The sequence below is a fragment of the Callorhinus ursinus genome, unplaced genomic scaffold (assembly GCF_003265705.2).
Source record: "Callorhinus ursinus isolate GAN/ISIS: 27379988/994484 unplaced genomic scaffold, GSC_fseal_2.0 scaffold128, whole genome shotgun sequence".
In the NCBI taxonomy this organism is placed as follows: Eukaryota; Metazoa; Chordata; class Mammalia; order Carnivora; family Otariidae; genus Callorhinus; species Callorhinus ursinus.
Genome location: NW_027397190.1, coordinates 296,052 through 318,294, shown reverse-complemented (window position 1 = coordinate 318,294; position 22,243 = coordinate 296,052). Strand labels below are relative to the sequence as shown.

General features: G+C 48.5%; 1 protein-coding gene across 6 annotated transcripts in view; it reads right to left on the bottom strand.

Annotated features, from left to right (window-relative positions):
• The window catches only part of SLC66A2 (solute carrier family 66 member 2), a 55,158-nt gene that overhangs the window by 32,147 nt on the left and 768 nt on the right, over positions 1–22,243 (bottom strand). For 4 of the 6 annotated variants that reach the window (XM_025860253.2, XM_025860254.2, XM_025860256.2 and 1 more), the window contains exon 2: positions 15,680–15,813. In XM_025860253.2, coding sequence (XP_025716038.1) covers positions 15,680–15,813 — 134 coding nt within the window. Of the gene's footprint in view, positions 1–7,521; positions 7,576–15,679; positions 15,814–22,243 lie in introns of all 6 variants that reach the window. The other 2 variants (XM_025860251.2, XM_025860252.2) reach the window with 1 other exon arrangement.

Here is a 22,243-nt window from a genome sequence, read left to right as displayed (position 1 = left end):
CTTGTCACACGGCTGCTCTGGCAGCTCCATCCCCCCCCCCCCCCCCCACAAACCCCAGACACGTCTGCTCATTTATGGGATTCTGCTAAGTGCCCGCTCAATCTGGGGACACGGCCCCGATCTCCAACCCCGCGTCCCTGGGCTCACACTCCAACAAGGCAGCCGGGGACGCCAGGCCCCATGGGGGAGCACGTGGTGCCTCGGAGGCCACCAGAGAAAGTCCAAGGCAGGGGCCTGCAGGGCTCCTGGTGTGAGGGAGGGGCTGGTCGGGAGGCAGCCGGCCCTCGAAGGTGGGGTATGGCCACTCTGCCCAACCCTCCATGGCCACTCCAGCTTTAACTCTGCCCTGACAGGGACACAGCAGGTTAGCAAAGACAGGAACATGATCCGGCTGAGGGACTGTAAACGCCCTTCTCAGCCTTCAGAGCCAGGGCTCACCGTACTGACCCCTTTCCCTGTCCACCCACACCACCACCCTTGCCAGGCAAGCCAGCAGACAAGCAGGCCACTGCTATGATGGGAGAGATCCAGGGATCCAAAGGCCCCATTGCACCCCGAGGAGCTGAGTATGACTAACCAGTGAGCAAGAACACCAGCCCTTGTTCCAAAATGCTGTCACTGAGGGAGCCCACCGTGCCCCCGAGGCTGACCCCCCGCAGAGGTGAGCCCATCCTGGGCTCTGTGATGGGTTGGCCTTTAGCACCCGTAAATTGCAGGGGCCTTTTCCTTTTATTCTATTGGATTTCTGGGCCTTTTTTTGCTGATAACTTCTGCTCAGTGGGGCACCCTACACTGGACATCAGGAGGGCACAGGCGGAGGCCCCTGCACTGCCCCTGCACTGCCCATCCACAAGCAGGCTGCTCAGTCGGGCCCACAGAACTGCAGACAGGTGCCTGAGCAGTGCTGACTCAGGACACAGGCACCCTGGTTGGACTCAGCAGAAAGAGCACCAGAAAGCCCCAGACCCAGATGCACTGTGAAACAGTTCTTCCCCAAATCAAAGCAGCACCTTCAGTTCAAGTTTTGAGGCTACTTCTGAAAACGGAATGGAGGACATGACCTTCTATTCAGGTGAACGTCCTCTCCTATCACCTAAACACTAAACCAACCGTGAACAGGCACAGCCCCAAGTCCACCCTTCAGGCAGCTACAAATAAAACCAGAAAAGCTACTTGCTCTCCCAGCCTGAAACTTCCTCTGGCCACCAGGGATTCCGTCAGTTAAAACTGTGAATGGGACGGTGCTTCTCCCAGCAAAACAGCACAACTGCTGTGTCTTCTAAAAACCAACCATGTAGCATCTCTGTCAAGTGTCCTAAGGCTATGCAGCAATGGAGAAACATCTACTGAAGAAAAGTGAGACGTGCCTGCTGCCCTCACAACGCCTGGCACTACTCCAGGTGGGCCGGCCAAGAAACCCCCACCATACAGTTCCCGGAAGAGGGCCGTGGTTTCTCCCCAGAAGCAGCAGGCCCCCAGCACTTCTCACCCCCCAGCTCAGCTCCTAGTCTACTCCAGGCAAGAAGGGCAGAGAAGTCAGGGCGCTCCTCCACCCAGCCCCCACTCACAAGACAGAGGTTCTACCACAGATGCAGCAAAAGCGGAGAATACTGTTCTACCTCAATCTGCTCAGAGGACAGCAGTCCCGCACTGGGAGGGGTCCACAGAGAAGACCTGGGACGACAATCCCCTCAGTGCATGCACTTACAGAGGGGGGGCGGGCATCACCCCATGAAAGCCAATGCTGCTCCAGGTACCAGCTCCAGAGCAGGGGTTCAGAGGTTCTGTCCTAGAAGCGGGGCGCGTAAGAACAGACAGCTCTGCACTCTCCCTAAAGGGAGTAACTCTGCTTACTATAAGACATGAGCAGGTTCAAGCCTAAGGCACTGACAAAAACAGTGGGGGGCTTGGTGGTGGAGCAATTAAGAGGAAGCTGGCCATTCCAATAAAGCAACAGTGCCAACAGCAGACCTGCTCCGAGTTTATCAGACAAAAACAGCCAGGGAGAGCCCTCCTGGGGACCCAGCAACTGTCAAGACTGCCCTCAAGATCCCCCTGCCTGGCTTTGCTGGGTCAGACCTAAAAGCAGTGCATGCCCCAGGGTGTGATCAAAACCAACAGAGCCATCTACTAGCCACTCCTGTAGGCTATAAAGGGAGTGTGACTCCAACGGAGGCAGACCATCTAGAAGCTTAACAAGGGGACCAGGGAGAGTCAGACAGCTAGATCTACAGCCTTGCCTGGGGGAGAAGAGGTTCAGAGCCTGCACTGGTCAAGCCAACTCACTCAACACATAAGCAAACAAGCCACCCCCCCAAACCAGGGTGGGGGATCTGGTATCCAGAGTTGCCACAATATTTTACAATATGCAGTTTTCAACAAAATATTTGAGAAATAAAAAGAAATGGGAAAGTGTCCCATACACAGAAGAAAAATAAAAGAAAACAAAATTGTTTCTGAAGAGGCACAGCCACTGGACCTAGCAGAAATGACCCAAAACAGTTACTATAAATATGCTCAAAGAACTAAAGGAAATCATAAAGAAGTAAAGGAGGGCATAATGACAATGTCTCATCATATAGAAAATCAGTAGAAAGATAGAAACTGTAAAAAAGAACCAAATGAAAATTCAGAAATTGAAAAGTACAATAACTAAAATAAAAATTTCACTGCAGGCTCAACACTAGATTTGAGCTGGCAGAAGGATCAGTGAAGGGTGCCTTGATGGCTCAGTTGGTGAAGCATCTGGCTTCAGCTCAGGTCATGATCCCGGGCTCCTGGGATCAAGTCCCACGTCAGGGTCCCTGCTCAGCGGGGAGCCTGCTTCTCCCTCTCCCTCTGCCCGCCACTCCCACTGCTTGTGTTCCCTCTCTCTCACAGAAATAAATAAAATCTTAAAAAAAAAAAAGTCAGTGAACTTGAAAATAGATCAATAAAGGTTATGCAATCTAAAGAACAATGAGAAAATAGAATTAAGAAAAATGAACAGATCCTCAGAGAAATGTGAAATATTAAGCATACCAACATATACAAATTGGATGTACTGAAGGTGAGGAGAGAAAGGGAGCAAGAAAAATATTCAAAGAAGCAATTACTGAAAACATCCCAAATTTTATGAAAATATTAATCTACACACCCAAGAAGCTCAACAAACTCCAAGCAGGATAAATACAAAGACATCCGCATCCTCACATACAGTAGTCTAAATGTTGACAAAGGTAAAATCTTGAAATCAACAAGAAAAAAGTGAAACACTGAAAAGAAAAAAACTGTCAACCAAGATCCTTACATCTAGCAAAACTTTTTTTCACAACAAAAGTAAAATAAAGACATTCCCAGATAAACAAGAACTGAGAGAATTTGTTGTTAGCAGGCCCATCTTACAGGAAATACTAAAAATAAGTTCTTCATGTTGAAAGCAAGTGACATCAGACAGTAATGCTGATCTACATGAAAAAAAAGAAAGAGTGTAAGTAAGGGTAATTATGTAGGTAATTATAAAAGACAGTAAAAGTGTATATTTCTTCTGCTTTCCTCTCTTAACTGATTAAAAATTAATTAGTATAAATTAAGTTAGTAGAAGTAGATACTGTTAAGAAGCATATTATAAGCCTTAAAGCAACCACTAAGAAAATAAAATTCATATATAGTTTAAAAGATCACTAAAAGGGGGCGCCTGGGTGGCTCAGTCGGTTGGGCATCTGCCTTCAGCTCAGGTTATGATCTCAGGGTCCCCAGATCGAGCCCCAAGTCAGGCTCCCTGCTCAGCAGGGAGTCTGCTTCTCCCTCTCCCTCTGCCCCTTGCCCCACCCATGTATGATGTATGCTTCCTCTCTCTCTCTCTCAAATAAACAAATAAAACCTTTAAAAAAAAAAAGTAAAAGAATGGGAAAAAATACATCATACAACAACCATAGGAGGTCTACCCTAGCCAAACTAATATCAGAAAAAAAAGGGACTCTAAAACAAAACAAAATTACTAGAAATAGGGGGACAATTTATAACAATAAAGGGCCAATCCATCGGTCAGATAAAACTATACACACACAAACACAGATGCACCTAACAACAGTCCCCCAAAACAGAGGAGGCAAAACCTGACAGAACTGAAAAGAAAACCTAATAATTCAAAAATAGTGGGAGATTTCAATAGATGCTCTTAGTCATGGGTATAATCACCAGAAAGAGGACCAAGGAAAGATTTGAACTCTATGAGACTAAGATTCTCTCCACTTCCAAGCAGCAACAGTGTTGTGCACATGGGACATTTCCAGGACGGACCTTCCGGGAAGCCATAGAAGAGGCCTCGATTTAAAATGACTAGAATAATACAAAGTATATTCTCCAACTACAATGGATTAAGTTAGAAATCAGTAACAGATGGAAATTTGAGGATTTCACATGTGCAAATGAAACAACATACATAAATAAAAAATGGGTCAAAGAAGTAATCTCAAAGGAAATTAGAAAATTATTAAGACCAATGAAAATGAAAACACAACATGCCAAAACTTCCAGGATTCACTGAAAGCATTTATTAGAAGAAACTTATGGCCATAAATGCCATATTAAAAAAGAAAAAAATACCTCAAATCAACAATCTAACCTTCCACCCTTAGGAAACTAGAAAAAGCAAACTAAACCGAAAGTAAGCAAAAGGAAAGAAATAAATACTAGAATTAAATAAACATAGTAGAGAATAGAATAACAAGAGAGAAAATCAACAAAACCAAAAGTTGGTTCTTTGGGGGGAAAAAATCAGTAACATTGACAAACCTTTAGCTAGAACGACCGAAAGAAAAAGGAGAGAGGAAAAGGAGGGGACTCACTCAAGTGAGGGATGACAGAGGAGCCACCTGCAAAGAAACAAAAATAAGACGAAATGTGTATCAGCAAATTAGATTAAGTGGACAAATTCCAAGAAACTATGAAAAGTAACTCAGGGAAGAAACAGAAAATCTGAACAGACTTATAAGAAGAGATTAACCTGGTAATTTTAAAACTTTCCACAAAGAAAAGTCCAGGCCCAGAAAGCTTCACTGGATAATTCTCCCAAACATTTAAAGAATCGATAAACTTGTGATGAGAAGTAAACGAGCCCTAGAGATCTAGCGCACAGTACAGTGAATATAGACAAACTGTGCCGTAAGCATCTCACTTGCTGAGACTAAAATGTAATTATTCTAACCACAACAAAGAAATTATAACTATGTAATATGATAGAGGTGCTAATTATCACAATGGCAATCATATTACAATATATAAATGTATCAAAGTGACATGCTGTACACCTTAAATTTCCACAATATTGTATGTCAAATATATTTCAATTAAAAAAAAAAGCCTCCTAAAAAGAAACATAGGCAGTAAGCTCTGTGACTCTGGTCTTGGTGATGAGTTTTTGGACCTAACTCCAAAAGCAAAGGAAACAAAAGCAAAAATAAACAAGTGGGACCACATCAAACTAAAAAGCTTCTGCACAGCAAAGAACACCATCAAAGCACAATCAAAGCACACGAGTGACTATTATCAAAAAGACAACAGATAGCAAGTGCTGGCGAGGATGTGGAGGAAAAGGACCCCTCCGTGCACTGTTGCTGGGAATGCACACTGGTGCGGCCACTCTGGAAAAGTGTGGAGGTTCCTTAAAAAATTAAAAGAATTACCAGCAACTCCAGTACTAGGTATTTATCCGAAGAAAACAAAAACACTAATTCAAAAAGATACATGCACCCCTATATTTACAGCAGCATTATTTACAATAACCAAGATCTGGAAGCAGCCCGAGTGTCTATCCACTGATGAATGGATAAAGAACATGTGGTATATATATACACAATGGAATATTATTCAGCATAAAAAAGAAAAAAGTCCTGCCATTTTCGACAACATGGATGGAACTTGAGGGCATTACACTAAGTGAAATAAATCAGACAGAAAAGCACAAATACTGCATGATTGCATTTATATGTGGAATTTAAAGAAACAAAACAAGCCCACAGATACAGAGAACAGACTGGTGGTTACCAGAGGTGGGGGATTCAGGCTGGGTAAAATGGGTGATGGTGGTCAAAGGTACAAGCTTTCAGTTCCAAAATAAGTAAGTCATGGGAGGTAAGGGACAGCATGGTGACTGCAGTTGACAAGACTGTGGTGCACATTTGAAAGCTGCTTAGCAAAAGTAGATCTTAAAAGTCATCATCATAAAAAAAATTTTTTTGCAACCATGTACAATGACTGATGTTAACAATGTTAACTAGACCTACTATATACTTGAAGCTGATGTTATATGTCAATTACACCTCAAAAAGAAATTTTTTAATTAATAAGGAATTGATACCCATCCTTCACAAACTTAAAATACAAGAGGTGGGAATAAAACAAAATAGAAGAGGAGGGAACACTCCCCATTCCCAGCCTGACTTAGAAGACCAGTACTATCCTGATGCTAAAACCAAAGTCATCACAAGAATTTAAAAAAAAAAAGCAGACCAATATCCCTTGTGAATATGGACATAAAAATCCTTAACATAATACTAGCCCATAGAATCCAGCAACTTATAAAAAGGATTACACATCACGATCAGATGGGATTTATCCCAAGAACTCAATGTTGGTGCAACATACAAAAATCAATGTAGAATAAAGGACAAAACCACATGATCATCTCAAGAGACACAGAAAAGCACTAGACAAACTTCAGCATCGTTTCATGATAAAAAGAAACACTCAACAAACTCAGAATAGAAAGGTTCTTGCTTCATCTAATATGAGGCATCTATGTAAACTCCACAGCTAACATCATGCTTGATGGTGACAGAATGCCTTCTCATTAAGACCAGGAACAAGACAAGCATATTTGCACTCACCGTTCTAGCCATTTCTAATTCTAGGGTAATTAGACAAGAAAAAGAAAAAGCATCCAGATTGGAAAGGAAAAAGTAAAACTAACTCTATTTGCAGATGACATAATCTCCTATAGAGAAATCCTAAAGACTACACTAAAAAGCTATTAGAACGAATGAATGAGACCAGCAAAGTTGCAGGATACAAGATCATATGTGAAAAACAATTTTATTTCTACAAGATAGCCATGAACAATCCAAAATGAAATTATGAAAACAATTCCATTTACCATAGCATCAAAAAGAATAGAACACTTTGTAATAAATCTAACAAAAGCACTCCAAAACTTGTACTCTGATCATCTCTGTTTCCACCTGCCTCCTGCCCTCCCCCTTCCCCCCTCCCTCCCTCCCTCCCTCCCTCCCTCCCCCTCTCTCTCTCTCTCTCTCTCTCTCTCTCACACACACACACACACACACACACACAAACGGGCAGGTTTCTAGGAACTAGTTCATGCTTAAAAATAGCAGGCTATGGGTTGGTTAGTTTGCTGGAGACATGGCTGCGCTTAGTAAAACGAGTCACACACACGGAACAGCATGACAGTGAGGCTGAGCTGCACAGAATGAAGGAAGCAAAGGGTCCAGGGGGCAGCCTCGAGCATGTGGTACGTACCCAGATACGACCGCCTTGGGGGGACCTTGAATTCTTCATCCTTATTATCTGCAGCTACATTTAAAGAAAGAGAAAAACAGAAAGGAGGAAGAGACAGAAGCAGACTGGTTTTAACACTCGTAAGCAGCTGTAGCTCCCAGCCCTCTTTGCATGCCTTTTAAAAACAGAAGGACAAGATCTTGGTTTCTGTGTATTAGGAAATTTGCTTTCTGAACTATTTTCCCCCAAACCTCCCCTCTTCCAGTAGAAGTGCCGGGGCGTGAGGAGGAAATCTTGGGGGAACAATGAAACGTCATTACATTTTCACTTAATGTCCAAGGTCAGAGGTGGCATAAAGCCCATTGCACGTCCACTATGCTGAGAGAAAGAGAAAGCAGATGCTAGTTCTATTCTCCTCTAAAAACTCATCCACATGCGTGCTTTGCTTGCAGTAGAGTTGTCCCAGGGTCAAACTCGTCGGAAGGCCACCGCATAGAGCTGTTTACAGAGTACACTCAACAAAATGCCCACTGGGAACGGGGAGAGCGTTCAGTGTGTGACCTTGACAAGCAAGTGGCCCACAGACAACACCACGCTCCGTCCCATCAGGGAGCACGTGTCCCTGGCCCACGCAGCAGCACCTGACAGAGCACAAAATGACCCCCCCCCAGGGGACCCTGCTCCTCCAGCAGCCCAGCCCCACCGGAGACCCCCTACTCTGTGCTGCCCAGGACGGCAGCCCACGGCCCATGAAGATACAGGCAGCGTGCCTGCAGGCCGGAGCCCAGGATGGAGTCCGGAAGACAGATGGAAGAGTCACTGGACTCGGTTCCGAGTCATCTGCCCCAGGTAATGAGGCTCCACCTATAAAAGGACAGATAGCAAGGAAACAGCTAAATGAAAACACCAGACTGGCTCCGTGCTTGGGGACAGCAGATGCCCACAGACCCTGCTTCCGAGGAGTGGCCGCCTGGCCCACGTGAGGGCTCCCTGAGCCAGCAGCACCAGCAAGCGAGCAGCAAGGCCTCATCTCCTCCCCCAGCCCCTCCCCAGCTGCCCCTCCTGGACCCACTGGGCTTGAATACCCAGGCTTAGCCCGGTTTCCGCAGCTTTTTGCTTCTATTTCTTGCTTGGGACCAATTTCACTGCTCACTGACACTTCTGCTAAAGATCAGGTCCCAAAGTGGAAGGGGGAGGGGATGAAGGGGTTGCAGGACAGACTGCTCGCAGGACAGACTGCTCGACTTGGCTCCGGGAGCAGGTCAGACACCCAAACACTGTCTCCCCTCTCGTCTCAGGCCTGATCATGCCCAGCAGACAAGCAGAGCTTGGAAGCACGCCAGCTAGCAGGGCGAGGCCAGGGTGAGGCCCTGGAGTGAGAAAAAGTGGCGCATGGGGCTCCCCAGGAAAAGCAGCAGCTGGCAGGGAGGTGCGGGTCGGGGTAGGGAGACTCAAGTCCCTGTCGGACTCTTTCCCAAGGACAGCATCAAGCCACCTAAGGTTTCCTGCTAGAAAGCAGAGAAACATCTCTGCACAGGACAGACTGGGGGTGAGAAGCTGAGAGCCCACTTAGGAACACACGTCCATGCTGAACACGTGGTCCAGGCTAGGCGCTGAGGTTTAGAACCAGCCTCAGCCACGTGTCCACATGCACGTCAGAGCCTCACCGCTCCCCACTGGACACGGCTCCGCGTTCACACCCCTTGATTTCCGGGGACTGTGACCACCCCGGTCTGCAGAGGTGATGCTGCGTGACCCCCAAGACCAGATCAGAAGAAAGACACAGCTCCCACCTGGTTCTCTCTCAGACGCGCCCCTTGAAACCTGGATGCCATAAGGGAGTTTAGGCCACGTGAGGAGGCCACAGGAGGCTGTCCCAGCAGACTCCCCAGACACGTGAGCAAGTGAGAGCAAAGGAGGGGGAGGGAAAGAGACCCAAGGCACCAAGTTTGGGGTTACCTGTCGAGCAGCCACAGAGCCTGGGACAGAGCATGACAGAAGTTCTGGCCTGAGCTCAGACAGGAGAACTGGCTGTCCTGAATGTCAGAGGACAGCTCAGGGACAGCAGGAGGGAAGGCTGGGGAGCTGACAAGAGCCAGACCACAGCAGGTCCTCGTCACGGTGTGAGATCCACTGCTACAGGCATGTGGAGAGACCAGCTGGGAGGAACAGAGATGAGGGGCGTGGAGCGGTGATGGTTACACATACAGGGCGGCCCGGAGATCAGGGGGCCGGGAGGAGGTCCTGGCAAAGTGGACACGAGACCGCCATCAGAGCAAGGGCTGTGGGCAGGACAGACACAGGACTCGTAACCGGTGTCCAAGGACACTGATTAACCCTTGAAGATGCAGAATGGTTTATAGATAAACATCTTCCAGGTTGGGGTGTAGGGGGTGGTCCTCAGCTTTCATTCTCAGATGGTATGTGACCCTCCCCATCCAACATTTTTTACAGTTTCATCGAGACAGAACTGCCTGTAATAAAAGTTCACCGTGAAGTGCCTGCGTTGTAGCATGTTCCCAGAGTTGCACAAGTGCAGCCAGTCTAATTTTAGAACACTTCCATCACCACACAGGAACCCTGTCCCCGTTAGCAGGCACTCCCTACTCCCCCACCCCCCACCACAGCCAATTCCATGCTGGAGCTTGGAGTGCTGAGATTTGGGGCAAAGTCAAATGAAGGCAACCACCTGACTCTGAGTCACAAACAATGTTGTTTCTTGAATAAAAAGGAACAAATAAGTCTGCTGTGGGTGCCTACCCATAAGGAGCCACTATTCCCAGTGACTCTGAACAAAGTCATCGATGGTAAGAATGGATCGTCCTAAGACCCCCAAGGAAACAGTGTTCCAAGAGGCTCCTTACGGAGACCACTGCGAGCAGAGGGGGAAGCAGGTCCTGCCATTCTGCCATCGAGAAGCCCGTGGAAGATCCGAGACACAACTGAAGGGTCTGTAGAGTCACCACTGAAAAAGCCAAAAACAACCCCCAATCCCACAGCTGTCCCAGTGAGACCAGAGTGTGGCCTCCAAACGCCACACCCACGTACCACAAGGGCTCCTTGGAGAAATGGCCGACTCCAGGTCTGGGGCAGAAACAGAAGACGATCTTATCACACCGAGATCAGGGGTTTAGGGGCCACTCGTCTGTGCCAAAAAGTCAGGAGCCAACTGAAGAGGCTCCCACTGGCAGACAGGAGTCAACAGGGCCTTCAACAAATATAATAATGGCAACCAAGAGAAACACATCAAATAAATCCATATACTCACAATAGAAAAACAATGTGATCACTGTTACAAGATGCCAGGGAACCAATTTTGAAGACCGGCAAATAAAGAGAAAGAAGCAATTATCTGCCTTTAATTTATAAGTTATACAACTGGATAACTGAATAGCATTTACAGGGCAAGTTTCTCTTCAGAGAAGCCCTCCAGCCAACAGGTGAGCAAAGACAGACAGAATATCAATGCTCTGCAGCCTCACAACCAACAGGTCTAGGCACTGGGCACCCACCACTACTAACATCCAAAAAGAGACAAGCCGACAATACGGGCGTCCTCGTGGAAGAACACAACAGTCCAGCAAAAAATAAAGAGAACCAAACCTGCATTTGACCAGACATCTGGATCCACCGATCTTTTTCCAATGTTCTTTCACAGGGGCACACCAGAGAGAGGAAGATGTGACGGACCACCACGGGGTGTGACCAGCAGAAGCCAGGCTGGGACCACCCCCGTGAAGGGCTCCTCAAATGTCCCCTGCAGGAGCAGGGATCTTGTCCACATGCAGATGTGGCTTAGGTCTCAATTCTGCATTCCCCGCACACTCCTGGGCTGTTCGCCCACCAACAGAGTGCTGGGTGTGCAGCACACACAAGTGCGCAGAGCGAGCTACCTGTTGTAACAGCGGACAAGCTCCATGGAGCAAGGGGAGTTAGGGAGAATCTGTAGATTAGAAAGACAATCAGCAGGCGCCTGGGTGGCTCAGTCGTTAAGCATCTGCTTTCTTTGGCTCAGGTCAGGATCCCAGGGTCCTGGGATCGAGCCCCACGTCGAGCCTGCTTGTCCCTCTCCCCTGCTCCTCCCACTCATTCTCTCACTCAAACAAATTAAAAAAAAAAAAAAAAAGACAATCAGCTGATCACACTGTGCTGCCTATAATGGGACCCTGGCTCGAGGAGATAAAGCAGCCAGAAATGAGGAAGTGATGAGGCAGCTAGAAACTTACACATAAACTGTGTATTTGATAATTAAGGAACTCATTTTTTATGGCTGATAAAGTCCTTCTCTTTTAGAGATACATTATGAACTATTTACAAACTGAGTATATCTGGAATTTGCTTCAAAAACTGCAGGCAGGCGACGTGACCAGGATCTAGGGGAGCAGTTGGAGGTGGGCATGATTACACGGGGAGCGCATACACTCTCCCGATTCCGTGTATGTTAAGTTCTCCCCAATAAAACATGACAGATGAAAAGGAAAAATGCAGCACACACAAGACATATCAAACTCCACTCCCACTTGGTAGTTATACGGTGGGTACACAGTAGCTTCTCCAGAAGATTTCTTCCTGGAACACGTGAGCCGGGCCACCCCTGGAGGCAGAAGCCACCTCTGGGGCCCACAACCCAGCCCAACCTCCATGGTGTATGAACAAGGGCACAGAAAGAGCCCCCAGTGGAAGGAGACATTTTTAAAAATTTGAGCCTCGTTTTGAAATAATCCCAATTTTGTGATAGGAGACAGACTTCAAAAGTGTCTCCAGTGTCCACAGACATCACCTCTGGCGGCTGGGTGGGACACTACTTGCCTTTACTTTATATTCCTCTCTCTTCCCCAAAATGTCGACAACGAGCATATACGGCTCTTTATAATCAGATAAGAAATTACACATTTAATTTTGTAAGTAACCAGCTTTTTCTCCTTTGATTCCATTTATTTCTTTAATCTTAACTTCCAAGCTGAACTGGCACCTTCAAAATTAAAAAAGCCTCTATAAAAGACAGTTGTAAAACATTTAAACTTTTATCATTTTTTTAGGCTATCCCATCAGAACGCTGAAATATGACTATTAAAGATTTCCTTCATAAAGTACTTGAAAGTGTGCGTGGTCAGCCTGCCCCAGGCAACCTCCCCAACACCCCAGCAGAAAACCGCCAGGAAGCGGGGGCTGCCGGCCTTCCACAGGGAGGCCCAGGGCACCGCAGTCACGTGACCTCAGAGCTTCCAGCTGGAACTGGTCAGTTTTCATCCCCCACCCTCCCACTTCTAGCAGAAGACAGGGAAAAAAAAACACGTTTCATTAAAAAGATTCCCTTAGTAGTATGCCGTATATCTCATACAGAGGAGACACAAAAATATGTAAATCTAAATGGATTCAAGAATTAAGTATGAATCTCAAGAATTCTCCAACACATCTAGCTGTGTTCCGGCAGGCGGAGTTTAGGGGTGGGTTCTCCATCTGAGGCTGTCTGGGGGCCCAGCAGGGAGCCCAGGGGTCGTGAGGCACAGTCCTCCGTCCCCCACCAGAGCCATACTGCAGAGCAGGCCAGCCAGGCAGGGACAGGTCCAGGGGGCTGCCGATCCAAGAGGCAAGGTCAAAGCCCGCCGCAGCGCTGTGGGGGGCGGGGCAGGGGCAGAGGGAGTGGCAGGCTGCCCGCCAAGCAGGGAGCCCGACGCAGGGCTGGATCACAGGACCCCGGCATCACGACCTGAGCGTGTGTTTCCTGTAGACGGCATGTAGTGGAACTTAAAAAAATTAATTCTAGCAATTATGCCCTCTGATTTGGGTTGTTTAATTCATTCACATTTAATGCTATTTTGATGTGTTTGGATTTGTGTCTGTTATTTCACTTCTGTTTTCCGTATGTCCCTGAGGCTGAGGTCCCTGTGTCGTTGCCAGCTGGAAGATGAGGGCCGTTCCAGCCTCAAGAGCCTGCTGTGCTTCTGGCTCCTGCCCCTTCCCCCACATCCAAAGCCAGAACCACTTCTTCCTCAAGTCCATCCCTGGCAGTCTCCTCTCTCCTCTTGCACTCTAAGGGCCTGTGCCGACATCAGGTCCACCCAGACAGTCCGGGACAACCCACTGGAGGCCTCAGCGCTCCTCCACCACAGCAGGCCCCATACCACGTGACGTGGCACCTCACAGGTTCCCAGGTGTGGATGTACGTGGGCTCCGTTCATTTGCTCATCGCAGAGAGGGTCCCTTGTCAACATTCAGATTGCAGCCCTATCCCTGGAAATTGGGATTCACTATTTTAACTCAATCCATCCTAGTTAACCAGAATTAGAAATAGTCCTTGTGGAAGAATTTATATACAACACTAGCAGTCAAGACGGAATGAGAGAGAACTGTGGCACCAAGAGCTGCCGGAAGAGGCCCTGCTCCCTGCTCACGAGGTCTGACCCTGCCCTCAGGCTCACCTGTGCCTCCTGGCGACCTGCCGGTGAGACTCCAAGAAGCAAGAAGGCAGACAGCAGGTGGGGGCAGCGAACGGCCTGTCACAACCAGGTCACAGGAAGGTTAGACTCCAGGACTGCTCCCTGGCCTGGAGGCCCACACCCCCGCCCTATCTGGCATCCCCTCAGCACAGCCTCACACTGTTTCCAACAAGATCATGACACCTGGTCCCACGTTTCAGAGCCTGAGGCAGAGGGACACCGAGCAGCCGTGGGCACCAAGTGTCTACTTCTCCTGCCTTTCGTCCTTCCCTGGGGGGGGCAGAAACACTACTGACCAAGCCCCACACCACCCCTGCTGGAGCGGGCGCAGACCCTGGGCCACACTGAAGGTGAGGTTCGCAGACCACTGAGAGAAGGGCGGAAGCCGTGCCAGCCCCTCACCTCCCAAGGGCTGGGCGGGCGGAGAAGCCCTGCTCTCAAGGCGAGACCAGCAGCAGGACCAGCACCGTCAGCAGCAAGACCCAGGAACAGATCGCAGAGGAGGGGTTAATGAGGGAGAAAGAACAAAACAGCAGAAGCAGACCGTGGTGGTCACTTGACCGAAAGTGACATGACCTGGTCCAGGCCACCCACCAGAGCTGGAGGCTGACCTATTTTCTACAAAGACTGAAACTGGCATACCTTCATCTCTAAAAACAGAAGCTACACAGGGGAAAGGATCCGCTCCAACGGAAAGAAAATAACCACCAGGAATGAAAATACAGGAGCAAGGGCGCCTGGGTGGCTCAGTCGGTTAAGCGGCTGCCTTCGGCTCAGGTCATGCTCCTGGAGTCCCGGGATCGAGTCCCGCATCGGGCTCCCTGCTCAGCGGGGAGTCTGCTTCTCCCTCTGACCCTCTTCCCTCTCGTGCTCTCTGTCTCTCATTCTCTCTCTCTCAAATAAATAAATAAAATCTTTAAAAAAAAAAAAAAGAAAATACGGGAGCAAGACCTCAAGTGCACAGGAGCCCCAGAACTAAACACACTCCAGCAAAAACGCTTCTCTAAGCGACAGCTGAGACCACACACACCACTTCAGTCAAAATCAGAGTGAGAGCTGTCTTCTGTTTAGTAACTAGAAGGAAATGGAGAAGTGAGGCATTAACCCTCCTGTGTGTTCAAACATAAACATCAGCCCAGAAGGAGCTTTGTCAAAGCAAAAGGCAAAAACAAGAAGTATTTTCTATCTTCTGAGCCACAGAGTCACAGAGCAGCGCGGCTGAGTGTGTAATTGGTCCCACCCAAGCATGCAGACCCCGCAGGCTCCAGGTGACAACCCACCGGCCCCACAAGAGCAGGAGTTTGGGTGAATGTTTAACAAGGTACGTGAGGGAGATCCCAGTTAACTCAGCCTCAGCTAAATGGTAACTGAAAGGGAATGTTTTATGTACCAGCCACACACACACAGAAAACTGCCTTCTGGGACCTGTTTGTGCCAAAAAAGACACCGACAGACACACACCTCCTACCCCAATTCAGAATCCCCACGTAACAATCACAGTGGACAGGAGCACATTAAGATTAGTTCATAACTTGCCCAAATTTCAAGGAAGAGATTATCCCATTTTAAATAAACATTCAGCACACTGGAAACATGAATGTCAGTTACACATAACCGTGCATTCGGTGAAACGAGAGCTACTCAGGTAACACCAAAGCAGCTCTTACTTCACCCATGAACGCAGGAGGAGTTTTGCTTGTTGATTGAGTGCTTTATTCCCAAAGTTGCAGATCACCAACCTGCAAAGAAACGGCGTTTTACGTTCAGCTCATTTGTCACGCGGACTTCAGTGCAGAGCTTCAACATCAGTAACATGGTCAAGATCATGACTATGCTCTGCCAGAGGAGCGGTGACTCAAAATGCCTTCCAAACCTGGGGAGGTAAAGAGACCACGGCATCAGGAGGGCCCCCGGGGCACCAGGGGCCTCACCGCCTCTCCCTGCCCAGGTCCCAACCAAGGCCCCCATGGCCACCTCCTGAGTGGCCCCAGATAGTCTCTCACATCCATCACAGGCTAGGCCCTGAGCACCTGGGCCTCCAGTCCCCGCAGTGAGACAGAGCTGGGTGGGCAGGGGCTGGGAGCACCCTAGGACAGAGGGACCAGGGGCCACAACACCCCCTCTGCAGGGACACCTCTAGAATCACAAGCAGGGCTTCTCAAAAGCCACACTCCCCTCCCCAGGAACTGCAGATGGGGTGGGCCTCCCACGTTCCTCCACCGCACAGCCAGGCGCCCTGCCGACAGAGGCCCCAGCCACCACCAGGCAAGAAGCCCACGGTTTCTAAACCACCCGATTCCCTGGGAAGACTCACACCAGAGTCCAGGAATGACAGGACGTCCTGCCTCCTGCCTGGGCTGAGTGGGGTCAGTGGGCCAGAACAGCCCACAGCGCGAGCAGACCAGCAGGGGGCCAGGGTACCCCCCACCAGCGAAGAGAAGGCAGCTGAAGGCACAACCTCCCACTCCCAACCTGAGGCCCCGACCCCGGCCCAGGCCTCTCTCTCTGCCTGCTGTCGATCTCCCTCCCCACCCAGGCCTTGCTGCCCGCTCTTCTCTAAGCCCCCAACCCTGCCCAGCGCTCATGCCCTTACTGTTGATGTTTTTCTGGTGGTGCAGTACCTCACCAATTGAGCCATAAGCTCCTGGAGGTGAGAACCACAGTCTAGTGACCAGCACAAGCTGGGCCCAGCAGCAGACCCCAAACCCCAGGGTCTGAGAACAGGAGCACTGCCCTTCACGCACCAGCTAGGGGTCTCTGCCATGGCCACAAGAATCACTGCTGACCCAGGCCCATCTCTAAGGCTAGGCCTGGACATGGCACCCTTTAAAGCCCCAATCCCAATTCTAGCCGGGCTATTGTGGAGCAGGAATCCCACTAGGTCTGGCTGCAATGTGGCCTGAAGGGTATCTCCAAAACTTGAGCTGGTAGTCAATGCATCAAGTCAAGAGACCCTTCATGGCAGTTGGATTTCCCAGCTGCTCCTGAAAAGAAGATACAGAGAAAACCACCCGGCCCCCCTCCCCACCTCCCTCTCACCCACTCTGGCCTGAGTCTACACACTGCTCGCCCCCACAGAGGGACTCCGGCCACTGAGAGCTGACCACTGAAGCTCGGCAGGCGCACACCCATGACACCGAGCTGCGGCAGAGCTCCCGATGGGGTGTGGGCCTGGGCACCCCAGCACCTGCCAACACAAATCAATGAGAAATCAAGACAAAAACTCAGCAGCCAGGCTTTGTTGTGAAGGACAAGATTAGATGCAGCCTACTCTCCCAGCCAAGGAGCATGTCTTTGAAAGGTGTCCCTACATAGTAAGAAAATCTACCTACACGGTAAAGAAAAAATGATGTTCCTTCACAGAGAAAAACGATGCTCACAACTGCTCCAGCACCATCAAGCCCAAGTTTGTGAACGCACTGCCCTGCCAGAGTTCTAACCAACCTGAGCCTCTCCAGAGAACTCTGCACATCCGCTGGGCGGGAGCAACGGCACCTCTGACGAGCGTTTGCCCTGGCCAGGGTGAGCCGGCCCAGCAGGTGAGAATGTGCCACCTGGAGGGGAGTCGCATCCAGGTGAAGATCCCACAGAAGGTCAAGCAACCAGGAGAAGCCAGCTACTCCCTGGGGAGTGGGGGACCAAGACCAGTTCCGGACCAGTGTTCTGCACTGGTTTCTGAGGTCAAGGCCCGGCCTGTGTCCTCTGAGCAAAGGACAGAGCAGGCCTGAGGTCAAAGAGGCTCGGGCCCGTACCACTTGGGCCCAGGAAGGGCAGAAGGACCGGGACACAGACAGCAGACAGCTCCATGACCACCAGATTCCTCCCGCCTCCCCAGGAAATGTCACCTGGGCTCACCTGGGATCCTGCTACTTCATCTGGGCCTCTCCTTCAGGAGAGGAGCTGAAAGGCTAAATGCTTGGAACAAGAAAGGGCTGATGAGCCAGATCTGAGTGAACAGAAGGTGCAGCAAGAAAGAGGTGATGGTGCCCTGGGGCTTTCTGAGCCAGCGGCACAGACTGGGGGGACTGGGGGTGCTTAAGGACTCTGCCACAGGCTGGCTCCAGGGCCCTCGCACCTGTGACCCACCGCCTCTGGGCCTCCTCTCTTCTGTAAAGTGCAGCTATAACCCTGAAGGCTATTTAAGAACATTGCTAGTCATTTCTAAGAACTGGATCCCACTGGTTACCTAGCTGACCCCAGGGGGTCAACTCATCTATAGGTGAAGGTCAGAAAGGGGACAGCAAAAGTTCAATGTCAGCCTAACGAGACTGGAAATGCTTCCTTCCTGAGCAGGCCGGGAAGAATCACAATAAAATAAGGTACTCTGGGGCTCCTCATACAACTAATTTCCAGTTATTAGGCTGAAGATGTGCAAGTACGGCCATTAGGTGAGAAAGGCCACTTTTGTTTTTTAAATTCTCAACAGAAACAGTGACTAGAAAAACTTGTGGGCGAAGAAATCAAGGTTTGCACTTCCCCTTAAACCACACCCCAAAAACCGAATCCAAATGAACTCAATATTTACAATAAAAACAAGACCATTTAAACTGAAGTGAGAGGGAGCAGAGGTGAATATTTAACTGATTTTAGAAAGACAGGCTAAGCAACATACAAAATTTCAAAAAGCAACACTTTCCACAAACAATAAACAAGAGACAAAGTAAATATGAAACAAGGTTCAATGTCATTAGTAACTTTTTTTTTTAAAGATTTTATTTATTTAGGGCGCCTGGGTGGCTCAGTTGGTTAAGCGACTGCCTTGGGCTCAGGTCATGATCCTGGAGTCCCGGGATCGAGTCCCGCATCGGGCTCCCTGCTCATCAGGGAGTCTGCTTCTCCCTCTGACCCTCCCCCCTCTCATGTGCTCTCTCTCTCTCATTCTCGCTCTCTCAAATAAATAAATAAAATCTTAAAATAAAAAAAAAAAAGATTTTATTTATTTATTCATGAGAGACAGAGAGAGAGAGAGAGAGAGAAGCAGAGGGAGAAGCAGGCTCCCCACTGAGCAGGGAGCCTGCTTCTCCCTCTGCCTCTCCCCCTGCTCGTGCGCTCTCTCTCTCTCTCTCTCTCTATCTCTGTGTCTCGAAGAATATATAAAATCTTTAAAAAAATTTTTTAAAACATCTCTGATACAATGTGAGCACATTTCTAAATAGTGTTACTATATCTCTGATACAATGTTGCTACATCTCTGATAGAGCATCACTACATCTGACACAAGGTTACCACATCTCTGATACAATGTGAGCACATCTCAGTTATAATGCTTACTACATCTCTGATAGGATAATACCATATCTATGATATAATGTTACCATATCTGATATGGTGTTACTACACCTCTGACATGGTGTTGCCATATCTGATAGTGTTCCCTTATTTCTGATACAATGTCACTGCATCTCTGATACAATGCTATTAAATATTTCATACAACATTACCATCTCCCTGATACAGTGTTTTCATCCAATACTAATGGAGCTTGAGAACCATCTCTATGAATGCACAGGGCTCTCAGCTGGAAGGTCTTGCAATACCATCTGTGCACCCTGGCCTCCTTCCCCTTCTCTACAAAAATCACAAGTCTGCAATTATTAGTTATGAGGCCTCATTTAGCCCTTCTCCTGGCTTCTCCTGACGCCACTCTTCTGAGGCAAAATACCATCCATCAGCACTTTACAGAATCTGCTGAATGCTAGTTTTGCAAAAGGATGATAAGAATTGTAAGAAATAAAGGCACTAGAGGGGCACCTGGGTGGCTCAGCTGGTTAAGCATCTGCCTTCGGCTCAGGTCATGATCCCAGGGTCCTAGGATCAAGTTCCACATCAGGCTCCCTGCTCAGTGGGGAGCCTGCTTCTCCCTCTGCCTGCCACTGACCCTGCTTGTGCTCACTCACTGACAAATAAATAAAATCTTTTTTAAAAAGTTTTAAAATTTTTTTAAATTTTAAAATTTGTATCTTTTTATTTGTTTTTTATGTTTTTATTTTTTAAAGATTTTATTTATTCATTAGAGAGAGAGAGAGCGAGAGAGAGAGAGCACAAGTACGCAGAGTGGCAGGCAGAGGGAGAGGGAGAAGCAGGCTCTCCACTGAGCAGGGAGCCGGACGCGGGGCTCGACCCCAGGACCCCAGGATCATGACCTGAGCTGAAGGCAGACGCTTAACTGACTGAGCCACCCAGGCGCCCCTAAATTTTAAAAATTTTTTAAAAAGAAATAAAGGCATTAGAGTTCCACAAGTTATCAGAAACCCAGGGTTTACGCAGCTCAGTTGGCCCCTCCTACAGAACTGCAGAGCCACTCACAAGCCTCACACCACAAAGGGGACTGCCCAGACTGGAGCTCTGAGAACTGTGGTCTCAGCCAGCTTTGGGAAACACACTCTTCAGTTCTAACTCCACCACTGTTCTTGTGTAGACCCACCTTCCATCTCACCTGGAGCCTGCCATAACCCATATATGTGTAGACGGCACATTCCAAACAATGCTTCTGCTAAAGTGTAAACCCCGCAGCATCTAGACCAGTGTCTGGAACACGGGAAACACTCAAACACCTATTAAATCATATGGGCTGCTAACCCATGAAGTCTGGAGGAGGACCCAGGAATAGGGGCTTAAAAGGCTCCAGATAAGAAATAAAAGGGAGGATCTGCATCACTCTCAGAGGAGTGGGACCTAGGACTAGGTGGGCAGAGAGGCACACATTACTTTTAAGTCCTAGACGGAGCTCAGCCTGTCTGCTGGGCTTCACATGTGAACACCAAGTACTATCCTGTGTGAAATGCAGGAAAAGCACACCTCTAGGCCAGAGACACTCTTGAGGAGGGACCAGTGCCCTCTGCCAGCCCTCCCTTCATCCCACACGTTGTTGCAGTCTCCTGGAATACTGGCTGAAGTCGCCACAGAACCCCTCAAGTGACCCAGGACAGCTCAGGGTGCTGACTCTGGGAAAGGATGAACTGGATGTATAGAAACAGACTCGCCAATGGATGAAGTTTCGAATCCCACAAAAGGCCACTCTGTGCTGCATTAGGAGAAAGCTCCAGACTCTTTCTCAAAGTCTCAGGCCCTGCAGTGAAGAAAGAACTCCTAGTGCAAATGCCAGTTAAATCCAGAGGCCCTGAGACTTGGCATTCAAGAAATTAGTTTAATTTCTGACTTCACCAAACCAGATATTTGGATGTAGATTAGCTATTCTCGCCTCTTTTTGTGATTGTGAAGGATAAGCATACTTAAGGAAGAGACCTCCCAACTGATCTTTTTTCCCATAAGGCAAGCCAATGTCAGGCACCTCCCCTCCACTGTGAGAGAAAACTTATTCCACAGCCTAAGCCTGGGAGACCCCTGAACGCCCCTCCAGTGCACTCAGAATTAACAACGGTGTCAGATACAATTATATTTCAGGACCTGCTTCTGTTCAATCTTAGATTTGATTAAAGCCATTTTAGAAAAAGAAGCGACATGTCACCCTGAAGCGAGTGATCTCTGCCCCCAGTCAAAGGAAAAGGAGGGATCTTCAAAGTGTGGGTTTTCAACTTGCGCCAAAGAAACAAATAAGCATCCATGACCCCTCCTTCCAAAGTAGCCTAGCCCGAGACAAACCTGGTGATGTGACAAATTCCTCTAGGAGGGGCTGACTTACCAGCTCACCTTTTAAAAGCCCCAGACAAGGGCAAAACTACCACACAGTGAAAATAAATCAAAGGTTGCCCGGGGCCTGGCACCGCTGGATGGAACACAAAGAACAGAGCAAACTTCTGGGCTCAGAAAATTCCTATCTCGGTTGTGATGGTGATGGCAAGGGGACGTTGCCAAAACTCATCAAAGTGTGCACTTACGATGGGCAATTTCATTTAATGTAAACCATACCTTAATAAGGTTGACTTAAAAATGAATTAACAAAAAACATGGTTAGTCAGGGACTAAAAAGCCAAAAGGAGGAGCCAGAAGCAGAGCTGTGGACACCAACTGCCTGGAGCCCTTGTCCCACCTCTGCACTCAGCTGCCCTCCTGAGCAACCTTCCTCACTATCTGTACTGACAGAGGGTCTGGGACCCTTCAAGAAGAAAGGAAAGTTCCAGACCTCTTTGGTCTCAGAATGAGGCTATAATGGGGTGCCTGGGTGGCTCAGTCCGTTAAGCATCTGACTGAGCTCAGGTCATGATCTCAGGGTTGTGAGATCAAGCCCCACATCAAGTTCTGCGCTGGGCCTGGAGACTGCTTAAGATTCTCCCTCCACCCCCCTCCTCTCCCTCCCTCTAAAAAAAAAAAAAAAAAGAATGAGGTTATAACACATCATTTCA